At 46.1% G+C, this 26,374-nt stretch overlaps 1 protein-coding gene across 2 annotated transcripts in view; it reads left to right on the top strand.

Annotated features, from left to right (window-relative positions):
* Nucleotides 1–26,374, top strand: part of TIMM44 (translocase of inner mitochondrial membrane 44) — a 578,487-nt gene that overhangs the window by 257,829 nt on the left and 294,284 nt on the right. For both annotated transcript variants that reach the window (XM_077475767.1, XM_077475768.1), the window contains 2 exons: nucleotides 3,953–4,038; nucleotides 17,092–17,184. In XM_077475767.1, the coding sequence (XP_077331893.1) occupies nucleotides 3,953–4,038; nucleotides 17,092–17,184 (179 nt within the window). The remainder of the gene's footprint in view (nucleotides 1–3,952; nucleotides 4,039–17,091; nucleotides 17,185–26,374) is intronic.

Genomic DNA, 26,374 nt, shown 5'->3' on the forward strand with positions numbered 1-26,374 from the left:
AAAAAATCGGATAGTCGTTGACTAATTGAAAAAATAATCAATAGATTAGTCGACAGACAAATTAATCGTTCGTTGCAGCTCTAAACCTACTCCTTATTCATATTTGTGCACATTAATAAGTCTTTGTGTCTTTGTAACAGGTTTTTTATCCTTCTGCTGTCAGCCTTCTTGGAGCTCCTGCTTCCATGGTTTCTCTCCTGGCAATTGGTGGGTCTCTTGGGGCGGTGGCACACCTTGTTATTGGTGTCCTGCCGTCTCTCTCCTCTTGCACACGTTCTGGCCATTGGTTATTGGCCATTAGGACTAGTGCGCAGGCGTGTGCTAGGTTTCTCCGCTCGTGGGTGTGCGCTGTCGGCCACACCCACAAGGAACATTCCCTTGGTTCTTGGTTCTTTTGAAAAGAAAAATAATCTTTTTGTTGACATGTCTTCTGCTAAAAGAGTATCGGAACTAGTGACTCTGTCTTGTAAACAGCTATATTTCATCATGCACAAGGATAAGGTGGTTTTGCATCCTCATCCTGAGTTCCTACCAAATGTGGTGACAGGTTTTCATTTAAACCAGGATATTATTCTACCTTCTTCTTCCCAGAGCCTCAATCTCTGGAAGAGAAGGCACTACATTCCCGTGATGTAGTAAGAGTGATCATAGTCTATTTAAAAGCGACCACTCAGTTTCGCAAAACAGATGTTTTGTTTATACTGCCAGAAGGTCCAAAAAGGGGACAGGCAGCATCAAAATCTACTATGGATTTGTCAAGTGATTGTTCACGGTTACGGCTTAAAGAAGAAAATTCCTCCTTTTCATGTTAAAGCACACTCAACCAGGGCAATCAGTGCCTCTTTTGGGCGGTGCATCATCAGGCCTCTATGGCTCAGATCTGTAAGGCTGCAACTTGGTCTTCAGTTCATACATTTACAAGATGTTATCAAATCAATGTTAAATGCCATGAGGATATTGCCTTTCAGTGCAGTGTGCTGCAGTATGAGTCCTCTAGCCTCTTTTTTGCCCTTTTTCACATCCTTTTGGATGGTGATGTTGCACTGATGTATGAGGGTGGATGGTCCGGGGAAGTGTCGCCTCCTCGCACTGTAGGCTTTGCCGCTTGTCCTGTCATAGAACGTGGCGTGTTGTGTACCCTCCTCCATGAGCAGTCTTCAGCAGTTGATAGCGGTTTCCTTACAGACTCAAGAAGAAGAAAAAATTGCCCTGCAAGTATAGGGACATTCTACTGAGCCGTATGTTCTATGGAAAGACCCTAGCATCCTGCACTACCTGTGAGAGGCATCCCCTGGGTTTTCCATTTCTGATGTCAGAGACCATGGCTGGGTTTATATTTTATATATATATATATATATATATATATATATATATATATATATATATATATATATGTATGTATATGTATATGTATATATATATATATATATATATATATATATATATATATATATATGTGTATATATATATATATATATATATATATATATATATATATAATCAAGTATAAGCTGAGGCACCTACTTTTACCACAAAAAACTGGGAAAACTTATTGACTCGAGCATAAGCCTAGGGTGAGAATGCAGCAGCTACTGTAAGTGGAAAAGACAGTCAACAATGCCCATCTGCAGCCTCACTGTGCCCATCTGCATGCCTCGGCCTCGCTGTCCATCTGCATGCCTCACATGTCCATCTATATTCAGTCTAGTGGGGGTCATGCCGTGTAACAATTCTCCGCCTCCCCCTCATCCTTGTCCGTGATGGAACACTGACTGTTTCCCAGTAGTGATTCACTATTCAGCCTATCGCAGACAAGGAGAAGGCGGAGCTTTGTTACACTGCACGGCCGCTAACTAGACTGAATATATCACAGCGCCGGGAGTATTAGGGCTGCAGATGGTCACAGCGCTGGGAGGACTCTAGTATAAGCAAGGGGGGCACTAAAAAAAGTGCTGAAAACTCGGCTTGTACTCAAATATATATGTGTGTGTGTGTATATGTGTATATGTATATGTGTGTGTGTGTGTGTGTGTGTGTGTGTGTGTGTATATATATATATATATAATGTATATTATTGTATGTGTATATATAATCTCTGCAAGCCTGTTGGCTTGCTGGTTGCCATAACCTGGTCCTATAATGTGACTGTCTTTCTTTAATGTATGTCAAACATGAAGTATGTCTACGCCTTCCTAAATAAGTTCACCTTTGGCAATGTTACACCCATATTTAAGTTGTACCGTGTTACCGTAAAACACCTGGTTTATAAGTTGAGCTGGGAATTATGGTTTTGTTTGACAGGCGTCACTCTTCCATGTGCTGCTTGCTGTGAAGGCCACTTATAGGTGGGGTCAGTGGCCCTTTGTACTGTTTGAATACTGGTGAGGGGACACACCGGACACAGTTGCTGCCATTGAGCTATATACTGAGTGTCCAGTGTGCCCCTGTGCCTATGTGGAGTGGTCTCCCTCCAGGCTCATCTGCCCTCTATATGTTATGCAGATAATACTGGGGTGCCCTAAAGTGGCTCTGCAACTTACACATGTATTTACAAATGTGTGCAATCTAAACTCCTGTTTTTAATGTATACTGTTAGGATAATTCAGTTGGTTGCAGACTGGTTGATAAGTTGAGCTGGGAATTTTCTTTAGTTTTGTTTACCATAGAACACTGTTCTTACCCCCTTGATCCCTCATTGTGACAGCGGGCAGGGGATCCTTTCCCTGTATCTGCAGTCAGAATTCAAAAGCAGTGCAGCCATGCGGGACTCCAGCCACCGGCTGCATCATTCATTGGGTTTCCTGAGAATTAATGAACTATAAATACCATCTGCCCTTGTGGCAGATGGCTTGTAGTGCTTTGTGAACTGTGGGGGCGCTGGCCAGTACTCTCCCATGCCATTGATTCTTCCTGCTCTGCGGTCTGGTAGGCCATGGACCATGCAAATTTCTTTCCTACAACTATGGGACAGGAGAATTCCTCCTGCCGAGACATTCATTCTCCCCCGCTGGGAGAAGACAGTGATTTTTAGTGGTTATAGCAGCCGCTAGCGATAAATGCAAGTAAATCCAGCAGGCTGGGTGTACCCAAGTTGATCGATCAATTTAGTACATTCAGCCTGCCCATACACAATTTGAACGATCTATGGCCAGCCTAAACGCCTGCCTTTATGGGAGGTATGGGCAGAGACAGGTGACTGAGAGTTGTCAGAATCTTGGCATGAGACCTCTATATTGGTTGTTTTTGTTTTTTCTTTTATAATCCTAATTTTTTTTCCCCCTACCTACTTTTTTTTTTTTTTTCCCTACCCCTATTTCCGCTCCATAACTTTAACTCTGTTCTTAAGACCTGGTTCACACTGGTGCGATTTGACATGTCCTAATCGATGCGACACAGTATTCATTTCAAAAAGTAGTTTCTGTACTTCTTTTTGGGATTTCAGCTTGCAATGTCCATTGATATCTGTACAGAAACCCGCACAGATGTCTTTGAAATCACTGCTGAAATCGGGACTGACATGCAGGAGTGAAATAGTGTGAGTTCAGCTGAATTTGCAGGGCTTCATTCCCGCAGCTTAGTGTGAACCTGGGCTTATACAGATTATACTGTATACTATGTACACTCTGATTCTAATTTGTCAGTTAAACCTCTATTTGTATATTTTTCTCTATTTTAGTTTTGACACACCAGCTATTTTATATACTGTACTAGTACTGTATGTACCTCTGTTAAACTGAAATAAAGATTGATAGTAAAAAACTAAATTTAACCATACATGTTGCAATCTGCTTGCACAATCTCCTACAATCAAGAATAATATTGTGCAAGAGCCTGCACTGACAGGACACTAGTTTAATGTGTTTAGGTGGTCATTCACGGTACATAACAGACTTGTCTTTAAAAATGTGCTAAAAAAATTTTTTGACTGTTTATTTTATTGCTCCTATTTCAGGGAAGCATTGGGAGTTGTACTGCATAAGGATTCTAAGTGGCATCAACAATGGAAAGATTTCAAAGACAATAATGCAGTATTTAACAGTAAGTAAAAACACAATTGTATAATATTTTGGAAGTATGCATAAAAGATGTTTCCTGAGTGTATCATTTCGCCTCTCAGACATTTTAGCGGACGATCATGGTCAATTTCTTTTCCTTGAGTGCTTTCTAGGCAACACCCAGTGCACCCTAGCAAATGTTTACTGTCCGAATCATGACCTACCTTCTCCCAAACTCTCACTAAATTATCGCATTTTGCGATAATCATCCTTGCAGGTGACATAAACATGCCACTGTTCGCACCAATATCTCATTTAAACATCTGGCATTTGTTAAAAAGAGGCTCCTGGACCTTCAATTACTAGACATCTGGCGCCTACTCCACCCTAAAGAAAAGGATTTCTCCCATTTTTCCAAAATGCGTCAATCCTACTCCAGAATAGACAATATATTTTTAGATCGCTTTCATCTTCCTCTCCTGCAATCTACTCCACATAGGCACTGCGACTGTATCAGACCATGCACCTGTATCAATGAGCTTAACCATGCCCACCTTAACACATCATACTAATAACTGGAAACTTAATGACTCTCTTTTTTTCTAACCAAACTGAGGTTTCCATGTTATCCTCCCATCTGACACGATATTTTAAAGTGGAGGGCCACCCTGAAAAACAAAAATACATTAAAATTTAGCAAAAATTCTGGGGAAAAAAAAATTAATAAAAAAAAAAAAAACTTACTAGAAATGCCTGTTGCTAGGCATATCGTCCTAATCTGCCTCTTCCTCCTCCGCGGTGATGTTTGGTCTTCTTTCCTCCGTGCTGTGTGTTCTGGGAACTGTGTGTCCCAGAACACAGCGTGCCCCATTCACAAAGCGCTGTGTGACACATGCAGTAGGAAACGGGCAGTGAAGCCGCAAGGCTCCACTGCCTGTTTCCCTTAGTTGAAATGGCGGCGCCAGGACCTTTTTAAAGCTGGCCCTCCTCTTTAAGGAGAATAAACCCTCCGAGACTTCTCCCTCAATTGTATGGGAAGCTCATGAGAGTTCGACTTATTGGAAAAAGAGGGAGCATGGTCAGCAGTTTTAACAGGTTTTGCAACAAGTGCCCAACCTCGATAAACAACACACTCAATCTTCATATCACACACCTCGAAGCCCTCACACTTAAAGTGAGAAACTAAAGAACCTCGATCTAGCCACTAAAAGAAAATTCCAGTACTTATCACAAAACCTTAAGAATGGGGGTATAAACCAAGCAAACAACTTTATCAAAGTAATTTATCCCTAAAATTAAACTCCCAACAAGAGAGCTTGCACATGCAATCCCACACATTGCCAAAGCTTTTAAAGAATTCTATGCAGATCTTGATAATGTTACAAATGGTCTATCCTCTCTATCTCAAAAAGAGATATGCTCTCCTACCTGAAATAAGCTAATCTACCTAAATTATCTGGATCAGTTATTAATGAATTGGAAGCAGATTTTTCAGTAAAGGAATTTCAGACCGTCCTGAAACCCTCTCACTCAGGAAAAGCCCCTGGACCTGATGGGTTCAAAATGTTATCTTACAAAACATTCATCTACGTTTTACTCCCCGTCTCACAGTTTATGCCATTTCAATTTCCCATACCTTAGGTTTACATCCAGAATCCCTCTCAGCCCATTCCCAAACCTGGCAAGGACCCCACCCTCTGTAGCAGTTACAGGCCAATTTCACTATTAAATACAGATGTTAATTGAGGCTCCCCTCACCACAGACGAAATAGCCTCGGCTATTGCCAGTTTTGCCAGATCCAAATCCCCTGGCTCGGACGGCCTCCCAATTGAGTTTTACTCCCAGTTCAGTGAATTTCTTACTCCAAAGTTACTCATGCTATTTAACTACCTTTTTGAGACATTTTCTTTACCACCGTCCATGAGAGAGGCAGTAATAGTACTCATTCCCAAACCAGGGAAAGATCCGAGATATCCGGAATCATATCGCCCCATATTCCTACTCCAAACTAACATTAAAATCCTTGCTAAAGTACTGTCACTGAGATTGAATAAAATTATCCTTTCTCTAATACATGTTGACCAGGCGGGATTTATGCCAGGACGAAATCCAACCCCACCTCTAGCACAGAGTTCTGCTCCGGTTCAACCTGCTACGACAGGGGGGGCAGAGGTTGCAGGCCCTTTAGGGACAGGAAGGGGACTTCCAGACAGTTCCTCTTCCGATTCCCAGGAGGGTTCAGAGGGGGAGGACCAGGACGGGGGGTACAGGAAAACCTCCAGATATAAATTATCCCTTGATGAGGTAGAGGACCTATTAAAGGCAATTTATACAATCCTCGGTATCCAGGCGGATAAGAAACCCCTGACCCTTCATGACCAAATGTACTTGAGTTTAGGGGAACAAAAGAGAAGGGTGTTTCCAGTACACGAGGTACTGATGAAAACAGTTAAAAAGGAGTGGCAGGGTCCTGAGAGAAAGCCCTTCTTTTCTAGATCCCTTAAAAGAAGATTCCCATTCTCAAAGGACCCGGCATGCATTTGGAATAAAAGTCCCAAATTAGATGCCGCCTTCTCCCAGGTCTCCAGACACACGGATCTGGCGTTTGAAGACATGGAGACCTTGGCAGATGTCATGGACAAAAGGATTAACTCTCTGCTTAAAAAAAGTGGGACTCAGCTATTGGCAATTTAAAGCCTGAAATGGCAGTTACAGTAGTGGCTTGCAATTTAGAGCACTGGCTCTCACAGATCCAACAACATATTGAGGCAGGCACAGATAAGGAAACCATTCTGTCTTCCATCCCTACTATGCTGCGAGGTGTCGCTTACATAGCAGACGCCTCTGCTGAGTCTGTCCGCATGTCAGGCAGAACAGCCTCTCTGGCTAAAGGCCAGGGGATAGTGCCTCCAAGGTAAAATTGTGTGGGATACCTTTGACGAGGGACCTCCTTTTTGGCCCAGGGCTAGAGACTGTTCTAGACCGCACAGCGGACAGGAAAAAATCCTTTCCTCTTAAGCGGAAAACCCCCATACGAACAAAAAAGGGGTTTCGTCCGCAAGGGCTCAAGGAACCCCCAAAACCAGAGGGGAAAAAAGAAAACCTGGCCCCAAAAAGGCAGGGGCAGGACCAGCCCCGTAAATCCCAGTGACATTCCAGTTACAGTGGGAGGAAGACTGGGGGCCTTTCTCCCACAGTGGGAGGCAATATCCCCCAATCAATTTATTTTAGGGGTGATAAGGGGGTACCGCCTGGAATTCTCAAGACCGCCCCCACAAAGATTCCTTGTCACGCATCTACCTAGGTGCTTGGCAAAGGCCAAGGCCTTGCTGGAAGCACTGAGAGAATCAGGACGTTATTCTCAGAGTCCCAAAAGCGGAAGAGGGAAGGGGGTTTTATTCTCATGTCTTTATAGTAAAAAAACCTTCAGGAAAATTCTGATTAATTCTGAATTTAAAGCCTGAACAGGTCAGTGGCATACAAAAGATTCCGCATGGAGTCAATCTTTTCAGTAAGGGCTCTACTACCCTGCAACTGTTTCATGGTATCTTTCGACCTAAGGGACGCGTATTTACACATCCCTATAGCGGAGGCCTCGCAGAAGTTTCTATGCCTTGCCATAGATCTAGGGGCAGAAACAGTACATCTTCAGTTTCAGGCCCTGCCATTCGGACTATCCTCTTCACCCTGCATTTTTACCAAGGTCCTGGCAGAAGCCATGGCCTTTCGGCTCCAGGGGATATCCGTAATAGCCTACCTGGACGACCTACTCTTATTTTCAGCGTCCCCAATACAGTTAGTCAAGGATCTCGACCTAACCAAAAGGGTCCTTACAGACAAGGGGTGGCTACTAAACTTGGAAAGTCCAGCCTGATCCCATCGCAACAGATCTCCTATTTAGGATTCCTGTTGGACTCAACACTGTTGAGAGTTTTTCTGCCAAGAGAGAAGGTGCAAAAGCTGGACAGAGCGGTGGCCTCTCTTCAGAGCAGCCAGCTGTTTTCCATAAAGTTTCTGATGTCAGTATTGGGTCTACTTACATCTACCCTCCCAGCAGTGCAGTGGGCGGGACTACACTTTCGTCCCCTACAGACCTTCGTCCTAGGAGTGTGGGACCACAGTCAAGAGGCTCTAGACACCCTAGTACATGTTCCACTCCAAGTAAAGAGATCCCTCTGGTGGTGGAGAAAAGTGACGAACCTGTCGCAAGGACGTCTGTGGCTCATCCCGGTTTCTCGGGTAGTTACCACAGATGCAAGTGGCAAAGGTTGGGGGGCACATTTGGGTTCCCTTCTAGCTCCAGGCACTTGGGAAGACGACGAGCTGTCTCGGTCATCCAACTGGAAACAACTAAGGGCAGTGGGATTAGTCCTCAGGTTTTTCAAAAAAGAGCTCCTGGGCCACCACATTCCGGTTGTGGTCGGACAACAACTCCGCAGTGGCGTACTTAAACAAGCAGGGTGGCACAAGAAGCGGAGCCCTGTTGTCTTTAGCAACAGAGATTCTGAGCTGGGCTGAGACCTACACTCTTTCACTCTCAGCAGTTTTCCCGAGAGGAGAGAAAAAACGTGATGCCAGACTTTCTCAGCCGAAAGAGGCTGAGGGAGGGCGACTGGGTTTTCAACCAGGAGATCTTCAATCTCATAATAAAGAGATGGGGGGCCTCTGTAGGTGGACCTTTTTGCATCCAAAAGCAACGCAAGAAGAGGAGAGGGAGCTTTAGGGATGGACGTTTTGAACCAGAATTGGCACTTAGAACATGCTATGCCTTCCCGCCTCTGGCGTTGTTGCCAGCAGTTCTGAGAAGGTTTCAAATGGAAAGCAGATCTCTGATTCTAGTGGCACCACATTGGCCCAAATGGGCATGGTTCTCAATACTGAAACAGTTGGCTGTGGAACCTCCCTTATTCTTGCCCCCTCGGGACGATCTCCTCTCTCAGGGGCCAGTCCTCTGTCCACGAGTATGCCAGTGGAAGTTAGCGGCCTGGCTACTGAGGGTATACTAAAAGCTAAGGGGTTTTCAGAGAGGCTAGTTCCTACCCTCCTTGACAGTAGGAAAAAGGAAACTCGCCAGATCTATGAAAAGATCTGGTTACGTTTCAATAAATGATGCATAGGAAGCTTTCCCAGTACGGAGCTCCTCTGCAGTGTTGGAATTTTTGCAGTGTGGGGCAGATAAGGGCTTATCCATTAGTACCCTCAGGGGTCAAGTATCAGCCCTCAGTGTCTGTTTAGAAAAGCATCTGGCTGCCAACCCGTGGGTAGTCAGATTCTTTAGGGCCCTGACTAGACAGAGACCGGTCCAGGGTCTGCCCTTTCCCAGATGGTATTTATCCTTAGTTTTACTAAGCTTAACAGGACCCTCCTTTGAGCCTTTAGAAGAGTGTTTACTAAGAGAGCTTACTTTGAAGACAGTTTTTCTGGTAGTGGTAACAACTGCCAGGAGGGTCAGTGAGATTGAGGCCTTATCAGTCAGGTCTCCCTTTTGCGTTATTTTCCCAGACCGATGGTTTTAAAGACCGATCTTCGGCCTTTTTGCCAAAAGTAGCATCCGGCTTTCATAGAAGCCAGGAAATAGTTTTGCCCTCATTTTGTCCCAATCCCTCAGGGGAGAAGGAATTGAAATTTCATTATTTAGATGTTAGGAGATGTATCCTACACTATTTAGAGCTGACCAAGGCATTTAGAAGGTCAGACTCCTTATTTGTTTTGTTTTCCAGGGCCAGAAAAGGTTGTAAGGCGTCCCGACGCACTATCGCTAGATGGCTCAGAGTAGCCATCGAGCGGGCTTATTCAGTTGCATGGAAAGAAATCCCAGTGGGTATTAAAGCACACTCTATAAGAGCTATGGTAGCCTCCCAGGCAGAAAGAGCGGGAGCAACGCCAGAACAGATATGCAGGGCAGCAACATGGTCCAGCTACTCCACTTTCGTAAAACACTACAGAGTGGACCTGGTGTCGGCAGGTGAGCAGGTGTCAGGGCTGGCTTAGCCCTTCCTCCTCTGGGCTGGCTGCTCAGCTGCCAGCTCTCTTCTCTCTTCAGTTACCAGCTTATTTCCGATGATGCTCGTCTGGTCTGCCTATATATAAGTCTTCCAGCTCATTTCTCCTTTGCCTTCACGTTTGGTCACATCACTAGGAACCATCTCCTGCTGTTATTTCAAGACTGGCTTGTTAACATGCCTCCTGGCTTCCATCCTGCTTGCAGTTGCTCTCCGTGGATCCCTGATGTCTGGACTGGCTGATTACCCGATCTGGTTTATGAACTTTGGACTTGCTGTACGCTCCAACATTAGGCCCACGGAAGCCTGCCTTGTTGAAGAAAAACGTGAGGATGGCGTGATGGAAGGTGGAGTGGAGGACAATTGTGAGGAGAGAGAAGTAGAAGACGAGGCTGGAGTGTGGCTTTGTGTGTTCCGTTGCTCCCACTGGGCTCGGTGATGGCAGCTCATGTGCCTTCTTAAGGCGGTCGTCCCTAGGTGAGTGTTGGGCTTACCGCGACTTATGCGTTGACTGCAGAGATTGCAGATGGCAACACTTGTCAGCAGCGGACACGTTAAAAAAAAGCCCACACTCCAATACAAAATTTTACACAGAGTCCACTACACGCCCCACAGACTGCACAAGATGTCGCCGACGCACTCCCCAGAGTGCTAGCGCTGCTCCTATCAGCCGGGAGACTTCATTCACATTTTCTGGGCTTGCCCAGCGATTGTATGCTTTTGGAAAGAGGTTCTCCTGGTGATAGTAAAGACCACTGAGGTTAATATTCCTTGCGATCCTAAATATTGCCTGCTGGGGCTGGTGGAACAAATGTCGATCCTCAGGGCTAGGAAAACACTCATATCCCTGTTGCTCTACTATGCACGCAAGGCCATCACCATGACCTGGAAACAATCGTCTCCCCCCTCTATTAAATTCTGGAAAAACCTGGTGAACACTAGCTTACCCCTCTATAGGGCCACCTACTTGAACAGGGGTTGCCCAAAGAAATTTGAGAAGGTGTGGAACTGCTGGCTGGATGATAACACAACGGCAACAGATGTAGTAAATAACCCATAGTTCGGTATGGATGTAGTATGGTTATAGGCTGACCCACCTGCTCTTATGACACTTTATCCGGTCATTTTAATACTTAGCACGAATTATCCTACAATATCCTCTCCCCACAGTGGGGTATAGATAGGCAAGTTTATGTTTGTGTTCATTTGCCCTGTTGCGGTCGGTTGCCGCATCAGAGGCAGGATATATGTTTTGTAATGTGCTTTGTTGTGGCCTGTTGCCGCATTTGGAAGTTTACCCGTGTGGGAAATGTTTGGCCCCTGCGTGGGCGATTTTGTATGACACTGAAAATTCAATAAAAAAAAGATTAAAAAAAAAAAAAAAAAAAAGCCCACACTGCGGAGCCATGTGCCGACGTCCTGGGAGCGCCAGATGTGACCGTACATGGTTGATGCCTCGCTCCTGATAGATTCGCAGTCTGCTTTGTCCCTCCTGTGCAATCTAAGTTCTTCCTGCTTCTCCTCCCTATCTGCTGGTCCATATCTCCCTCTGAACTCCCCTCCTCTTCCTCTCTTGTGGGCACCCACGTGACATCACTAGATGCGTCATCATTGACGTCGTCTTCCCCACCGCTATAATTAGAGATCTCGGAGTAGGCAGCAACAGCGGGGACCAATCTCCTCCTTGGGCTGATCTGGGTACTGTCGTCAGACTGCTGAGTGGCGGTTGTTGCTACCTCCTCTTCCTAATCCAATGCCAAGAGTGGCTGCGCATCGGAAATGTCTTGATATGGATTTTGTTAAATAATTCCTGTGACTCAAGCGGAAGATATATGGTGGTGTTGGTGTTAGTGTCTTTGGGGGTGCACATAGCAGAGGGTGCAGATCGAGAGGATGAGGAGGGTGCAGAAGAGTAAGGTTGAGTGTGCCACTCAACCAAGTCTGGTGCGTCCTTTGACTTAATCGCACGCACCTTCTGCAATTTGCCACTTTGGCTCAAGCCGGTTGCTCCTGCCCTACCCCTACCACCCCTGCGGAAGGGCCTGCCTCTTCCTGTGCCTGTCATTTTTTAAATGACCCTGTGACAAAAGTCTCTAGAGAAGTGCAGTATGTATGTGGAAGAAGGTATATAACACCCCGCTTCAATCTGTCGTTTTTGGGGGCCACTAGTCTATCACACCAGTTATAACACTTTTTTTTTATTGCGTTTGTCACTTTTTGTAGTATTGCTGCAGAACCGCTCAGCAGTCACAATGCTGCACAGTGGAAATGCACTAAACTATGCTTTCTATATGTGCAAGTATTTTATACGTGTATTACACACCTATATACTGCACACCAAATAGTACACCTATACCAGTCCTTAAAAGGACCTTTGTGGACCTAGTAGCTAGTGATTTGCAGACTGTCCCTCATCCCTACACTGATAAAGGACTGCTGCAGAATCGGGCAGCAGTCAAGTATAATTTTCTTTCTATATTTGGAAGAAAGTATATTATACGTGTACAACCCTATATACTGTACACCTATACCAGTCCTTAAAAGGATCTTTGTGGACATAATAGTAATAGCTAGTAATTAAACTGACTGTCCCTGCTCCACACAGCGTCCTGTCCCTACACTGACCAAAGTCAGCTGCAGAATCAGTCAGCAGTGCACCAGAACCCTATATACTGTACACCTATACCAGTTCTTAAAAGGACCTTTGTGGACCTAATAGTAATAGCTAGCTAGTGATTAAACTGACTGTCCCTGCTGCACACAGCATCCTGTCCCTACACTGACAAAAGATAGGCTGCTGCAATCACCAGCACAGCAGTGCACTGAACCCTATATACTGTACTACACCTATACCAGTCCTTAAAAGGACTTTTGTGGACCTAATAGCTAGCGATTTGTGTCACTACAGTCTCTCCCTGCTCCACACGGGGTCCTGTGCCTAAACTGACATAAGACAGAATGTAAAATGGCCGCCAGATCATGTCTATTTATAAGTTAGGGGGAATGTCCAATTGTCCATGTGCTGAAATGTCTCAATTGGCTGTCAAGTACCCATGATGGATGTGTCATCATGGGTCAAAGTTATTTCACACTGTAAACACATATGTCCGCCGGGCGAACAGCGGCATTAGTCCGCCGATCGGGTGAAACGTGAACCGGCCGCTGGGCGAACAGTTCGGCCATCCCTAGTACCGACAGATGCCAGCCTTTCAGGCTGGGGAGTAGGAGCCCTGCCCATCGACATCCTAGAGATTCCGGCAGTGTATCTGGCTCTAGAAACCTGGACCTCCAGGTTAAAGAATTGTCCTGCCAGGATCCAGTCTGACAATGCCACGGCTGTGGCATATATCAATCACAAGGGATCACCAGGATTCTCTCAGCTCAGAGAGAGGTGAACCAGATTCTTACTTGGACAGAAGAGACTGTCCCCTGCCTATCGGCAGTTTTCATTCCGGGAGTAGAGAATTGGCAGGTGAACTATCTAAGTCGCCGGCAGTTATTACCAGGAAAATGGTCTCTTCACCCCAAGGTGTTTCAGGCTGTTTGCCAAAGATGGGGGGACTCCGGACGTAGACCTTCTAGTGTCCAGATTCAACAGTAAGCTAGTCATCATTTGCATCCAGGACAGGGGACCCACTCGCATACGGAACAGATGCGTTGGCGACCCGTGGGATCAGCTTTTCCTGATCTATGCACTTTTCCCTGATTCAGTTGCTACCTCAAGTTCCTTGCAGGATCAAGCTGGAAAGAAAATCGGTAATACTGGTAGCACCAGCATGGCCCAGAAGGTCATGGTACGCAGAGATCGTAAGGATGGCAGTGGAGGGTCCAGGGCTCTTCCCACTAAGGCCAGACCTGCTATCTCAGGGCCGATATTCCATCCTACTTTACGAACACTAAATTTAACGGCTTGGCTATTGAGACCCACATTCTCAATAAACGTGAGCTTTCCAGGTCAGTTATCTCTGCTTTGATTAATGCTAGGAAGCCAGCTTCTAGAGCTATATATTATAGAGCCTGGAAAGCTTATGTTTCCTGGTGTGAGTCCAAGGGTTGGTACCCTCAGAGATATATCATAGGCAGAATTCTTACCTTTCTACAATTAAGCGTAGAGATGAAGTTGGCCCTGAGTACTATTAAGGGCCAAGTCTCAGCCTTATCAATTTTTATTTCAAAGACTGCTTGCAATGCATTCTTTAGTCCAGGGTTTCATGCAAGGAGTGCTTTAGATTAATCCGCCAGTTAAATCACTCTTTAGCCCTTGGGACTTAAATTTAGTTTTGTCAGTGTTACAAAAACAGCCATTCGAACCGTTGCAGCATATTCCCTTAGTCCTTCTGACTAGGAAGCTGATATTTTCGTTTGCTATATCTTCAGCAAGGAGGATTTCAGAATTGGCTGCTCTTTCTTGTAAGGAGTCATATTTGATTATTCATAAGGGCAGAGTGGTGTCCAGGTTTTTGCCAAAAAGTGGTTTCAGGCTTTCGTCTGAATGAAGATATTGTCCTGCCAGGGTTTTTCCCAAGACCTTGTTCCAGTGAAGAAAGGTCACTACATTGTCTTGATATAGTGAGAGCAGTGAAAAGGTATTTAAGAAAACTGCTCCGATTCGTAAGTGTCATGGTTATGCAATAGAGTTTGTCTGCTTACCTGTTTCCATGTGTTTATCTCTAGAGACCAGCCGACCCTCACCTGACTGCTTTTGTAATCCATCCTCTGGCATGACTCCACCCTAGCTCCTATCAGAGAACTCTATATTAACCTGTGCACTGCAGGCCAACCCTGCTGATCATCCATTGTCTATTCCTTTGTGTGTTTAGCTTCCTGTTACCTGCCGTGTGCTCTTCTGTTCTTCTGTTACCGACTTTGGCGTGTCCTTGACTTTCCCTGTTTGCCTGTGATCCTGACCTATTGACGTGTCCCTGACTATTCCTGTCTGCTTTTGGCCCCGACCTTTGCTTTATCTCTCACTATCCCTATCCTCCTGTTGCCTACTGTGGGTGCGAGCTGGGGGACCCTGGGGGTCGCGACCTGGAGCCAGTTGCGGCCAAGTCCATCCTCACCACTAGAGGCTCTGGTGAACACCTGCTGGCTATTAGACTCCGCGCCCCAGGGAATCTTGCGCTCTAACCTCATGGGATCTGTCTCCATCCGCAGCAGTCAGCCTTAGGGTCCACAACCTTGCGGTGCACTCCTGATCCCTACAGTGTGCATCTGTCAACTCGCCTCAAGGTGACCTAACAGTAAGACTGATGTCTTATTTCTTTTGTCAGAGGGTCCTAAGAAGGGACAGGCAGCATCAAAATCCACTGTCGCCAAGTGCATTTGGCAAGTTATAATTCAAACTTATGATTTAAAGGGAAAGATTCCCTCCTTTCAAGTTAAGTCGCACTCTACCAGAGCGGTTGGTGCTTCTTGGGCAGTGCGTCACCAGGCCTCCAGGTCTCAAATCTGCAAGGCCGCGACTTGGCCTTCAGTACATACATTTGCAAAATTTTATCAAGTGCATGTAAGATGGAATGAGGATATCGCCTTTGGGCGCAAGGTGCTGCAGACAGCAGTAGAAGTCCTCAGGTCTGGGGGTTACCCTACAGGTTGTGTCTCCCTCCCCTCAAGTAGCATTGCTATGGGACATCCCACCAAGTAATTACTTGAGACTCTGTGTCCTATGATGTACAATAAAGAAAATAGGATTTTTAAAACAGCTTACCTGTAAAATCCTTTTCTTGGAGTACATCATAGGACACAGAGCTCCGCCCCTCTGTTTTATGGGGTGAGAGTATATTACTTATATTGCTTGGCTACAAAAACTGAGTGCTCCTGGAAGGAGGATGGGTTATATAGGGGAGTCAACTTCCTGTATTGGTTATACCAGTGTCAACACCTGAAGGTAGGTAATTACTTGAGACCCTGTGTCCCATGATGTACTCCAAGAAAAGGATTTTACAGGTAAGCTGTTTTAAAAATCCTATTTTTTCAGTGTTGTCACATGAAAAGAGGTAACAAAATATTGACAAAAATGTGAGGGGTGTACTCGCTTTTGTGAGATACTGTACATACACATAACCACTAACATACATGTTGGTTGTGGAGTGTGCGAGTACACACACACTCATCCACATAAAAAAAACACCCACACACTTTCATACACGCATGCATATAGCCTTTTTAAAATTCACGCATTTACTTTACATGTGTAACGTTCTCTTTTTTTGGGCAGATTTACAGCCAAGCCTGGTAGTGGTTAGTAGACGAAACAAGTCAGGGCTACAGCTTTCTCTTCATCCTCTGACCTCTATGCTGGGAGAGTCAGTGATTACCACTGCGGATTGTATCACATCTTCTGACAAATATATGTTTGCGGCAATATCTCCAACATACCCTTCCTGCCCTTCCTTCCCCCCTCCTGAAACTCCGGCTGCTTTTTAATGCAATTACGAACTTCAGCTAGAAAATCAGCTCTTAACTGGTTTATGTGCCTTAGACCCCTTTCACACTGAGGCGTTCTTCAGGCGACTGTAAAGCGTCTGAAAAATGCATCCCCTGCAGCACCCGTGTGAGAGCCAGAGTGCTTTCACACTGGAGAAGTGCGCTTGCAGGACATTAGAAAAAGTCCTGCAAGCGGCATCTTTCGAGCAGTGTATACACCGCTCCTCCACCGCCCCTGCCATTGGAATCAATGGGCACTGATGCCGAAGCGCCTGCAAAGTGCTTTGGCACAGGCGATTTTAACCCTTCATTCGCCCACTAGCAGGGATTAATTGCGTCCGAAAAGCGCTGATATTAGTTATTAAAAATTAGCTGTACTTTGCCGCTAATGCCCCGCCCCAGTGTGAAAGTATCTTCACTGTTGACTTGTTTAATATGCTGGGTAGCCTTGCTGAACAATTGTAAGGTTCCAGAGGCAGATAATTCACCTACTTCCCTATTGAATTCAGTATTTACATGTTGAAACACTTTTATATTGCTTGCAAATTGAATTTTATGTAACTACATCCTTGCTTTTGAAAGTGAGTGCATGCAAGTTCTTTGCATGTTGTGGTAACTGCATGCTTAACTTACATAAACTGCGAATAATATATTTCTCGTACAGGATTTTTTGAAATGAAGATGAAATATGATGAAAGCGACAATGCATTTATCAGAGCTTCACGTGCCATTACAGACAAAGTTGGTGATCTAATGGGTAAATACATTTTATTTTATTGCTTGTTGATCTCAAAATTAGATTTTGTTACAATTTTCCTCTAGAAATTTTCCATTGTCATAATGCCCCTCATCATAACATAATGTATGTGTGAATAATCCTATATTATGAAAGGGAAAGGTTAATACTGCGCTGATCCCTGAATATGTTAAAGCAGCTAGCACAGCAAGAGACACAATTTGTATTCAGTGGAAAAAGTTATGTGCAGCGCTTATAAATGAACACACAAACCTGTATGGGTACAGTGCAATCTGAAAAGTGAATCGAACACTAAGCATGCAATGACACATGATATCAAACAGAATATATATAAAAGTCAAGGAAAAATGTCCACTGCATTATGCATTTATTCATAATATATATATATATATATATATATATATATATATATATATATATATATTGCATTTTATTGATTTTGACATGTTTTTCATTTATTTATTCAATATTTTATTAATGGTTTTGCCTCCTTTTTTGGCTTATCAATATTTTTGTGTTTTTCATTTTGTTTGCATGCCTATGTGTATCATCTTAGGTAAAATGCGTATATATACATTTTCTATGACATAAATACTTTGGTTTAGCTTATTCATGCTCCTCTACACTCTATATATTTTTTTATATATAATTTTAAAAACTTATTTGGTATGAGTGAGCATTTTTTGGCATACCAAGGGTTACAGGGCTGTTGGGTGCAATTGCTACAGCTGCCCTGATTTCCTTGGTGAATTTTTCATTGGTTACAGTAGGTTCAATGCAAATAGGCTCAATTTTCTAATATTATTTGTTTGTGTATATATTAGGACTGAAACAACTAATCAATTAATCGACAACTAATCGATTATGAAATTAGTATATCTAATAGTATATACAGTATATCTCTCTAATAATATACAGTATATTTCCTCTAATAGTATATACAGTATCTCTGCTCTAATGGTATATACAGTATATATCTAATATTTACAGTATATAGCCTCTAATAGTATATACAGTATATCCCCTCTAATAGTATATACAGTATCTCTTCTGTCTGTCATTCTCAGAGTGGATTAGATATTTTGCTCCCTAACCATATAGTTGGTTATTTATATTTACCATTGCATATAGAGATATTTAAGAATAAATTGCCTTTTTTTAAAAAAAAACTTTACATATTAACTAAATTATACAACACACTTTTTTTTTAAGGTTATTAACCGGTTAATCGAAACAATAATTGGCCAACTAATTATGAAAATAATAGTTAGTTGCAGCCCTAGTATGTGTGTGTGTGTGTGTGTGTGTGTGTGTGTGTGTGTGTGTGTGTATATATATATATATGTATGTATATATATATATATATATATATATATATATATATATATATATATATATATATATATATATATATATATATATATATATATATATATAAGCACCAGTAACGGGTGTGAAACACGTCAGCTAATTCATCCACTGTCCTTGATTGCTGTATGGACTGACTTTTTTCAATAAAAACATTTTACACGGGACTGTGGCTGTCAAATTTCCTCTATTGCATGTGACTGCTAGTGCCGGTGTTCTATCAGATCGCCGCTACCTGGACTACTGTGCATGCTCGATGTGTGGAACCCATCGCTGTCGTGGAATGCATGTGTGATGGTTAGCAGTTTTCTGATAGAATGTATTCAACAGATTTTTACCACACTGCGCGTGTGCAGCGGGAGTGCGCACCAGATGACAAAGAGGTATATGAACAGCAAATGACATGTGAACGATTGCAATAGACGACATGACAATTAAAGAATCTGATGTTTCCACCCTGCCTGCCATGTCTCCTGTGTGCCAACCTCACCATCCTGCCTCCCATGCCTCCTGTGTGCCAACCTCACTACCCTGCCTATGTCTCATGTGTGCCAACCTCACCGCCCTTCCTGCCATGTCTCCTGTGTGCCAACTGCCCCTGCCTGCCATGTCTCCTGTGTGCCAACTGCCCCTGCCTGCCATGTCTCCTGTGTGCCAACTACCCCTGCCTGCCATGTCTCCTGTGTGCCAACTGCCCCTGCCTGCCATGTCTCCTGTGCCAACTGCCCCTGCCTGCTATGTCTCCTGTGTGCCAACTGCCCCTGCCTGCCATGTCTCCTGTGTGCCAACCGCACCTGCCTGCCAGGTCCATCACTTATAATCTAACCAATGTGTCCTCTGTGTACCCTGGACATGTCTCTGGGCCTCTATCCCTTTTAATCTTCTAGTGCACGGGTGAACTCTGTGAACCCTGATGTAAAGGGCAATGCTGCAGACCCTGATGTAAGTGGGAACTCTGAAAAGGGGAATGCAGTGGACTCTAATATAAGGTGGTCTCTGGTGACCAGAGCACCCCTTACATCAGGGTTCCCCCTAAGATCATGCTCTGCAGCATTCCCCTTTTATGTCAGTTTTCTTGCACTGCAAGGCGGAATCCTGCAGACTCTGATGCAAAGGGGAATGCTGGGAACTCTGATGTGGGGGGGGGGGGGCTCTTGTGACCAGAGACCACCTTCTGCAGAGTGAATGCATAAGGGTTAACTTTTATATCAGTGCCCCCTTACATTGTTTTAACCCACCCCCCAACTGGCTTGATAGGACTGGCGCTGACCCCCTCTCAGGTGAACCAGGCAGGGCTCAGACGGCACCAGGTTGGTGGCTCTGGTTTTATCCTATAGTCTCCTCTCCACAGCCCACAACGTCTGACTCTTCCCATAATCCCTATCCCGGCGGCACTCTCACTCTTGATTCCTCTCCAGACTCCCTCTCAGAGACTGCAAACATGATAAAAGACTAGATGTCAGAGATTGCAAACATGATACAAAAGATGGCTAGAGGCTGTAGACATATTACAGGAGTTGGACGGAGGATGCACACAGGATACGGGAGTTGGACGGAGGATGCGCACAGGATACGGGAGTTGGACGGAGGATGCGCACAGGATACGGGAGTTGGACGGAGGATGCGCACAGGATACGGGAGTTGGACGGAGGATGCGCACAGGATACGGGAGTTGGACGGAGGATGCGCACAGGATACGGGAGTTGGACGGAGGATGCGCACAGGATACGGGAGTTGGACGGAGGATGCGCACAGGATACGTGTCAGGGCTGGCTTAGCCATTCCTCCTCTGGGCTGGCCACTCAGCTGTCGGCATATTGCCAGCTCTCTTCTCTCTCCACAGTTAACAGCTGTTCCCAATGCCGCTCGTCTGACCTGCCTATTTAAAGCCGTCCAGCTCACTTCTCCTCTGCCTTTGCGTTGGTCACATCACAAGGAACCACCTACTGCAATTTGTTTCAAGACTGGCTTGAAGACATCCCTCCTGGCTCCTTATCCTGCTTGCAGTTGCTCTCCTTGGATCCCTGACTTCAGGCCTGGCTGATTACCCGATCTGGTTACTGGACTCTGGCTATGCTTGATTACGCTTTTTCTATTTACCTTTTTATTTTTATTAATAAACAAGTGTGATTTGATTGTACTTCTGTATCAGTCTGATTCATGGTTTGACAGTACACGAAGGCCATGAATTCAGAAGATACAGTCAATCCACTTGTTGGTGATATTTTTTCCAGATTGGCTGAGCAAGATCACCGCATGGATCAGTTTGCCTTGGCTTTGCAAACGCTCCTGAATCGCACGGCTAGCCTTGAATCCCCCACAGTTGCTGCTCTGGTACAACCTGAGTCGCAGGCCGTCACTGCTACTGCGCCAGTCTCTGTGCAGGCACCCGCCTTGAGTATTACCGCTATAAGAGGTATGTCTAGTTCTGCTCCACTTCCCCAGCGATTTGGGGGCGATCCAGTTTATTGCAGAGGGTTTCTCAATCAGGTTGAGATATACTTTGAAATGCTGCCCCAGGCGTTTCACAGAAGCAAAGTAGGTTTCGTGATATCTTTGCTTTCTGAGAGAGCCTTGGCCTCGGCTAACCCTCTATAGGAGACACAAAATCCTGTTGTCTTGAGTTACCCTCAGTTTGTGGCCTCCTTTTAAAAGGGTTTTTGACATTCCCGCACGCTCCGCTTGTGCTGCCAAGTGCCTCATGTCCATCAAACAGAGTACGAGAACTGTTGCCGACTACACCATTGAATTCCGTACTCTGGCAGCAGAGGTTGCTTGAAACAATGAGGCCCTCGTGGCTGCTTTTTCTCATGGTCTCTCGGATTCCATCAAGGATGAGCCCGAGATATACCCACTGAGCTGGAGAGCTTGATCTCGTTTGCCATCCTCATTGACTCCAGACTCAGACTTTCTCTTAAGGAGCGCTTGCGGAAGCCTCCTGTACGTTTGCCTCCGAGCTTTGTAGTCCCACCCATGCCTCCCTCATCTCCCATGCCTCCTGGTACCGAGTTGGTCAGTGAAGATGAACCCATGCACCTGGGCTTCACGCATCTCTCTGCAGATGAGAGAGCCTTTAGGAGGAGGGGTGACCAAAACCAGGGGCTTATCCTTCTGGATAACTGGGGACGAAACAACGCCACCTAAGGTCTGTCCAAGACAGGACCTTAAAGGTTCGGGCGTTCCCTGGACGGGTAGGACAAGACTTCAAAAAGTGACCTGCCTGACCACAATAAAGGCACAATCTCTCCACCCTTTCTCGGGCAGAGTCGTCCATCGAGATACAGGCTCTAATCGACTCTGGGGCTGCAGGCCTGTTCATTGATGCTGCATTTGTTTCGCAGCACTCGATTCCGCTTCAGCTGCATGACACTCCACGTGCCATTGAGGCTCTTGATGGGAGACCTTTACAGCCTGCCCATTTGACTCGTGAGACGGTTCCATTGTCCATGGCCGTAGGGGCTTTTCACCATTAGATAATCCAATTGCAAGTTATATCCTCATCCAGGTTTCCGCTGATTATTGGTTATCCTTGGTTACAGAGGCACAACCCCTCTTTTGATTGGCTCCATGCTGAGGTTCTCTCCTGTTCACCACAATGCAGTGAGACATGCTTTCTGAAGGTATCCAAGGTCCTGTGCACCGCTTCACTCCCCTCCCTGCCGGAGGAGTACCGTGATTTTGGCGATGTCTTTGATAAAGGTCAAGCCGGTAGTTTGCCTCCACACCGGTCTTATGATTGCGCAATTGACCTTCAACCAGGTGCCATACCTCCTCGTGGCCGGGTTTACCCTTTGTCGGTCTTGGAGGATAAGGCCATGGAGAAGTATGTTGCTGACGCACTTTCTTGAGGTTTCATCCGCAAATCCTTGTCTCCTGCTGGTGCTGGTTTCTTCTTTGTGAAAAAGAGCGGTAAACTGAGACCTTGTATAGATTATAGGGGTCTCAATCGTGTCACGATTAAGAATGCCTACCCGATTCCATTGATTACGGAGTTATTTGACCACCTCAAGGGAGCAACGGTTTTCACAAAGCTTGACCTGAGAGTGGCATACAATCTCGTGCGCATTAAGGAGGGCGATGAGTGGAAAACTGCGTTTAATACCAGAACAGGCCATTATGAATACCTGGTAATGCCTTTTGGCTTTTGTAACGCCCCCCGACAGTTTTCCAGGAATTTATTAATGATGTCCTCTGAGATTTGTTGAAATTGTGTGTGGTGGTTTATCTCGATGATATCCTCATATTTTCCAAGTCCCTGGAGAGCCACCACACAGATATGTGTCGTGTGCTTCAGAAACTAAGAGAGAACAATCTCTATTGTAAACTGGAGAAGTGTGAGTTCCATCGTGAACAGGTTACATTCCTGGGCTATGTCATTTCCACTGCTAGTTTTTCGATGGACCCAGAGAAACTTTCGGTAGTCCTACAGTGGCCTCCACCCGTGGGTTTACGTCCTCTGCAGCGTTTCCTGGGCTTTGCCAACTACTATCGGAAGTTTATTCTCGTCTCTGGTCAAGCCTCTGACTGATATGACCAGAAGGGACGGTAACCCACAGAGTTGGACTCCGGAGTCCATTAAGGCCTTTGAGACTCTCAAGGCTGCCTTTGTTTCTGCTCCTGTGTTGGCAGAAGGAGGGGTGGTAGATAGAAACAGAGAATATAACAGTAGAGCACTGGTAAATCAGAAAACCCAGATGGTCTCAAAACACCCTTAGGACTCCCAGTCTGGGCCTCAGAGGGGTGTTGTCCTATGTGGGGAGGTGGCTAGACACAACGGTGGTCAGGAGTTCCCTAACCAGACCCAAACCATTAATAAGGAAGAAATAAAAACATCAGTAATAAACACATTAACCGGTGTAACTAACAGGCAAATCAGAGGTTGTAACTTGTACGGTTCACTGAGGACCTGCTCCACTCGGTAAACACCCACTTCCGTGTGCAAATGGCCATAATTCAGGGGGACCCAATAGGGGCCCCCTGTATCGGTTTAGCATTCAGCAGGCTGGAGGCATCTCCCCAACTATCAACTGTGGAGGAAAGCAGTACCGCATCGATCAGGGCTACAGGCATATCTGCATGTTAGGGGTCAGAGAAACACTCACTTTTAGCAAAACCCACCTTCCAGGCATCCTACTCCATATAACGTAGTTTGGATGAGTTTCCCTCCGCACAACCTGGTGCTGCCCCCCTCCCCCCCCCATGCGCGGAACCCGCCAACCCCCCAGTCCAGGCATCCTACTCCATATAACGTAGTTTGGATGAGTTTCCCTCCGCACAACCTGGTGCTGCCCCCCTCCCCCCCCCATGCGCGGAACCCGCCAACCCCCCAGTCCAGGCATCCTACTCCATATAACGTAGTTTGGATGAGTTTCCCTCCGCACAACCTGGTGCTGCCCCCCTCCCCCCCCATGCGCGGAACCCGCCAACCCCCCAGGCAGACTCCCGCCGGGAGGATCCGTTATTACAGTGGCGGGGACAAGGAGACCACCCCAAACGTGCGGCCGCCCCCACCCACCGCACCTGGAGAGCCGGGCGCCAGGTCGCACGACTACAGCTTTAGAGTAAACATTTGTCCCATCACCCCCCCACCCGTGGGACTCATTGTGTTAGCAATTTATTACATGGCCAGTATTCTTAGTCTGTTCTAAGTCCTTCCTTATTGGCTTGAGATCTGTGGGTGGGTTTCCTAGTATGTGTTGTGAGTTCCCATGCCCGTTATGTGCAGCACAGTGGTGTAGTGGTTAGCACTGTCACCTAGCAGAAAAAAGGGTCGCTGGTTCGAATCCCAACCACGACACTACCTGCCTTGAGTTTGCACGTTCTCCCTGTGCCTGTGTGGGTTTCCTCCGGGTACTCCAGTTTCCTCCCAAACTCCAAAGACATGCAGGTAGGTTAATTGGCTTCTGCCAATAATTGGCCCTAGTATATGAATGGGGACCTTGGATTGTGGGCTCCTTGAGGGTAGGGACTGACATGAGTGTGCAATGTACAGGGATAGGGACAATTGTAGACATTCACTCAGGTTGAACTGGATGGACTGGTGTCTTTATTCAACCTAACAAACTATGAATAGATGCCCTGCTAGAACTAGGACTATGACTGAGAGTACACTGTTTATGCTAGCTGAAGGCAGTGGGACCCCCCTAGGCATTAGAAACCTAGTTTCTGAGCATAACCCCTTCCCAGGGGGTGATAGACTAGTCCCGCTTCAAGGAGAGATCACGTTAGCATGTCCTGTTATGATGAGAATGCAGTCCCCCTGGGAATGCTGTGTGTCAGTCAGGGGGGAGGCGGGACCTAGAGCCGCATCGCGCACCCTGTGCCGTTCGGTTGCAATGTGATTGACAAGTGTGGGCAGCCCGGTGGGCCCCCCCCCCCCCAAGGTCGGACGGGACACAGAGGGAGTCCGACTGGCCAGTGGAATAAGGATGGTGCTCAGCCTAGAACCCTGGGCTCTCGGTGGGCACTAAATAGTCAAAGTCCCATATCGCAGTCAACCTGTGCCCATCACTTGCGTGTGTACGGCTGCTAGTCTCACTGCTCCGAGTCGCCCTCCCGATCAGAGTGGGGTCTCTCTGCCTGCACCTGGATGACAGGGAAGGCCTAGGGAAGTTGAGAGAGGATCTCTGGTAGGAGACCCAGCCAGTCCCGCAGCGGGAACGGTTCCATCCCCAGGAATGCGAAGAGGTCTGGGAGTTCAGAGTGGCGTCGTAGGGTGAATGATGGATGGTAAGCTGATGGATAACATCTATATGTCAAATCTGCCCGGCCGAGTCTCTCTAGCAGGGGTTTCAACATTGCCCTTCTCAGCAGGGTTGCACCGGACACATCCGGATATATATAGAGAGATTTGTGCCCCAGCAAAGTCCACCGGGCCCTTGAGCCGCACCACCCGCATTATTTGCTGTTTGTGGCTGTACCGGTGCAGGCGGCATAGCACATCGCGGGGCCTTTCCACATCTGCCTGCCTGGGGCCGAGCGCTCTGTGCACCCTTTCGAACTCCATTGAGGAGGGGAGGTCACCGTCCAACAATTTGTGTAAATTTGCCCTCACCGTCTCAGACGGGTTTTCTGATCCAGTCACTTCAGGTATTCCCCAGAACCTTAGATTTTGGCAGCGGCTTCGGTTTTCCAGATCCTCGTCGTGGAGCTGCAACTCTGCCAGCTGGTCTTGATACCTCTGGTGTGCTCTCGCTAGCTGTGTTATTCTTGTCTCCAGGGCCCCCACCGAGGCCTCCTCTCTGGTCAGCTGCTCATCTATCATGGACCTCCGAGCGGATCTCCTGTAAGTCACAGCGGTCTTCATTCCTGAGGACCAGGGCTTCCATGTCCGCCTTAGTGGGGAGAGCCCTCGATAGCTCATGGCCGGAGTGAAACGGGCTGAAATCCGGGCATAACAGCGCCATGTCCAGGCTATGCCCCCCCGGTAATCACTTTTATGACTTGAGGGTCACTTCTTTTTGTCTTGTTGCCAAATAGAAGCTCACGTCTAGGCCCGTTTAAAGGCCCTTTTCAGACAGTTATGAGAGTACCCTCTAAATAAAAGCCTAGCCCTCTGAGCATCAGCCTCCTGAATAAAGCACTCTTGACTCGAACGATTCAGTTTTAACCTAAGATATTGGCTATACAGAATTGAGCACAGGAGAGGCTGAGGGTGTGAGCTGAAGGCATGTAAAACCGATTTCCTGCTATTGGTTTCTGATAAAGCCCACTTGAAAGACTACCATCATTGTTTTTTTTGTTATGGTAACGTCCAAAAAATTCATATTGGTTTTATTGTTACAGCAAACTTTAAATTAAATTCATTTTGGTTCATTGCGGA

The sequence above is a fragment of the Lithobates pipiens genome, unplaced genomic scaffold (assembly GCF_037356315.1).
Source record: "Lithobates pipiens isolate NorthernLeopardFrog02 unplaced genomic scaffold, aLitPip1_a1.2 Scaffold_13, whole genome shotgun sequence".
In the NCBI taxonomy this organism is placed as follows: domain Eukaryota; kingdom Metazoa; phylum Chordata; class Amphibia; order Anura; family Ranidae; genus Lithobates; species Lithobates pipiens.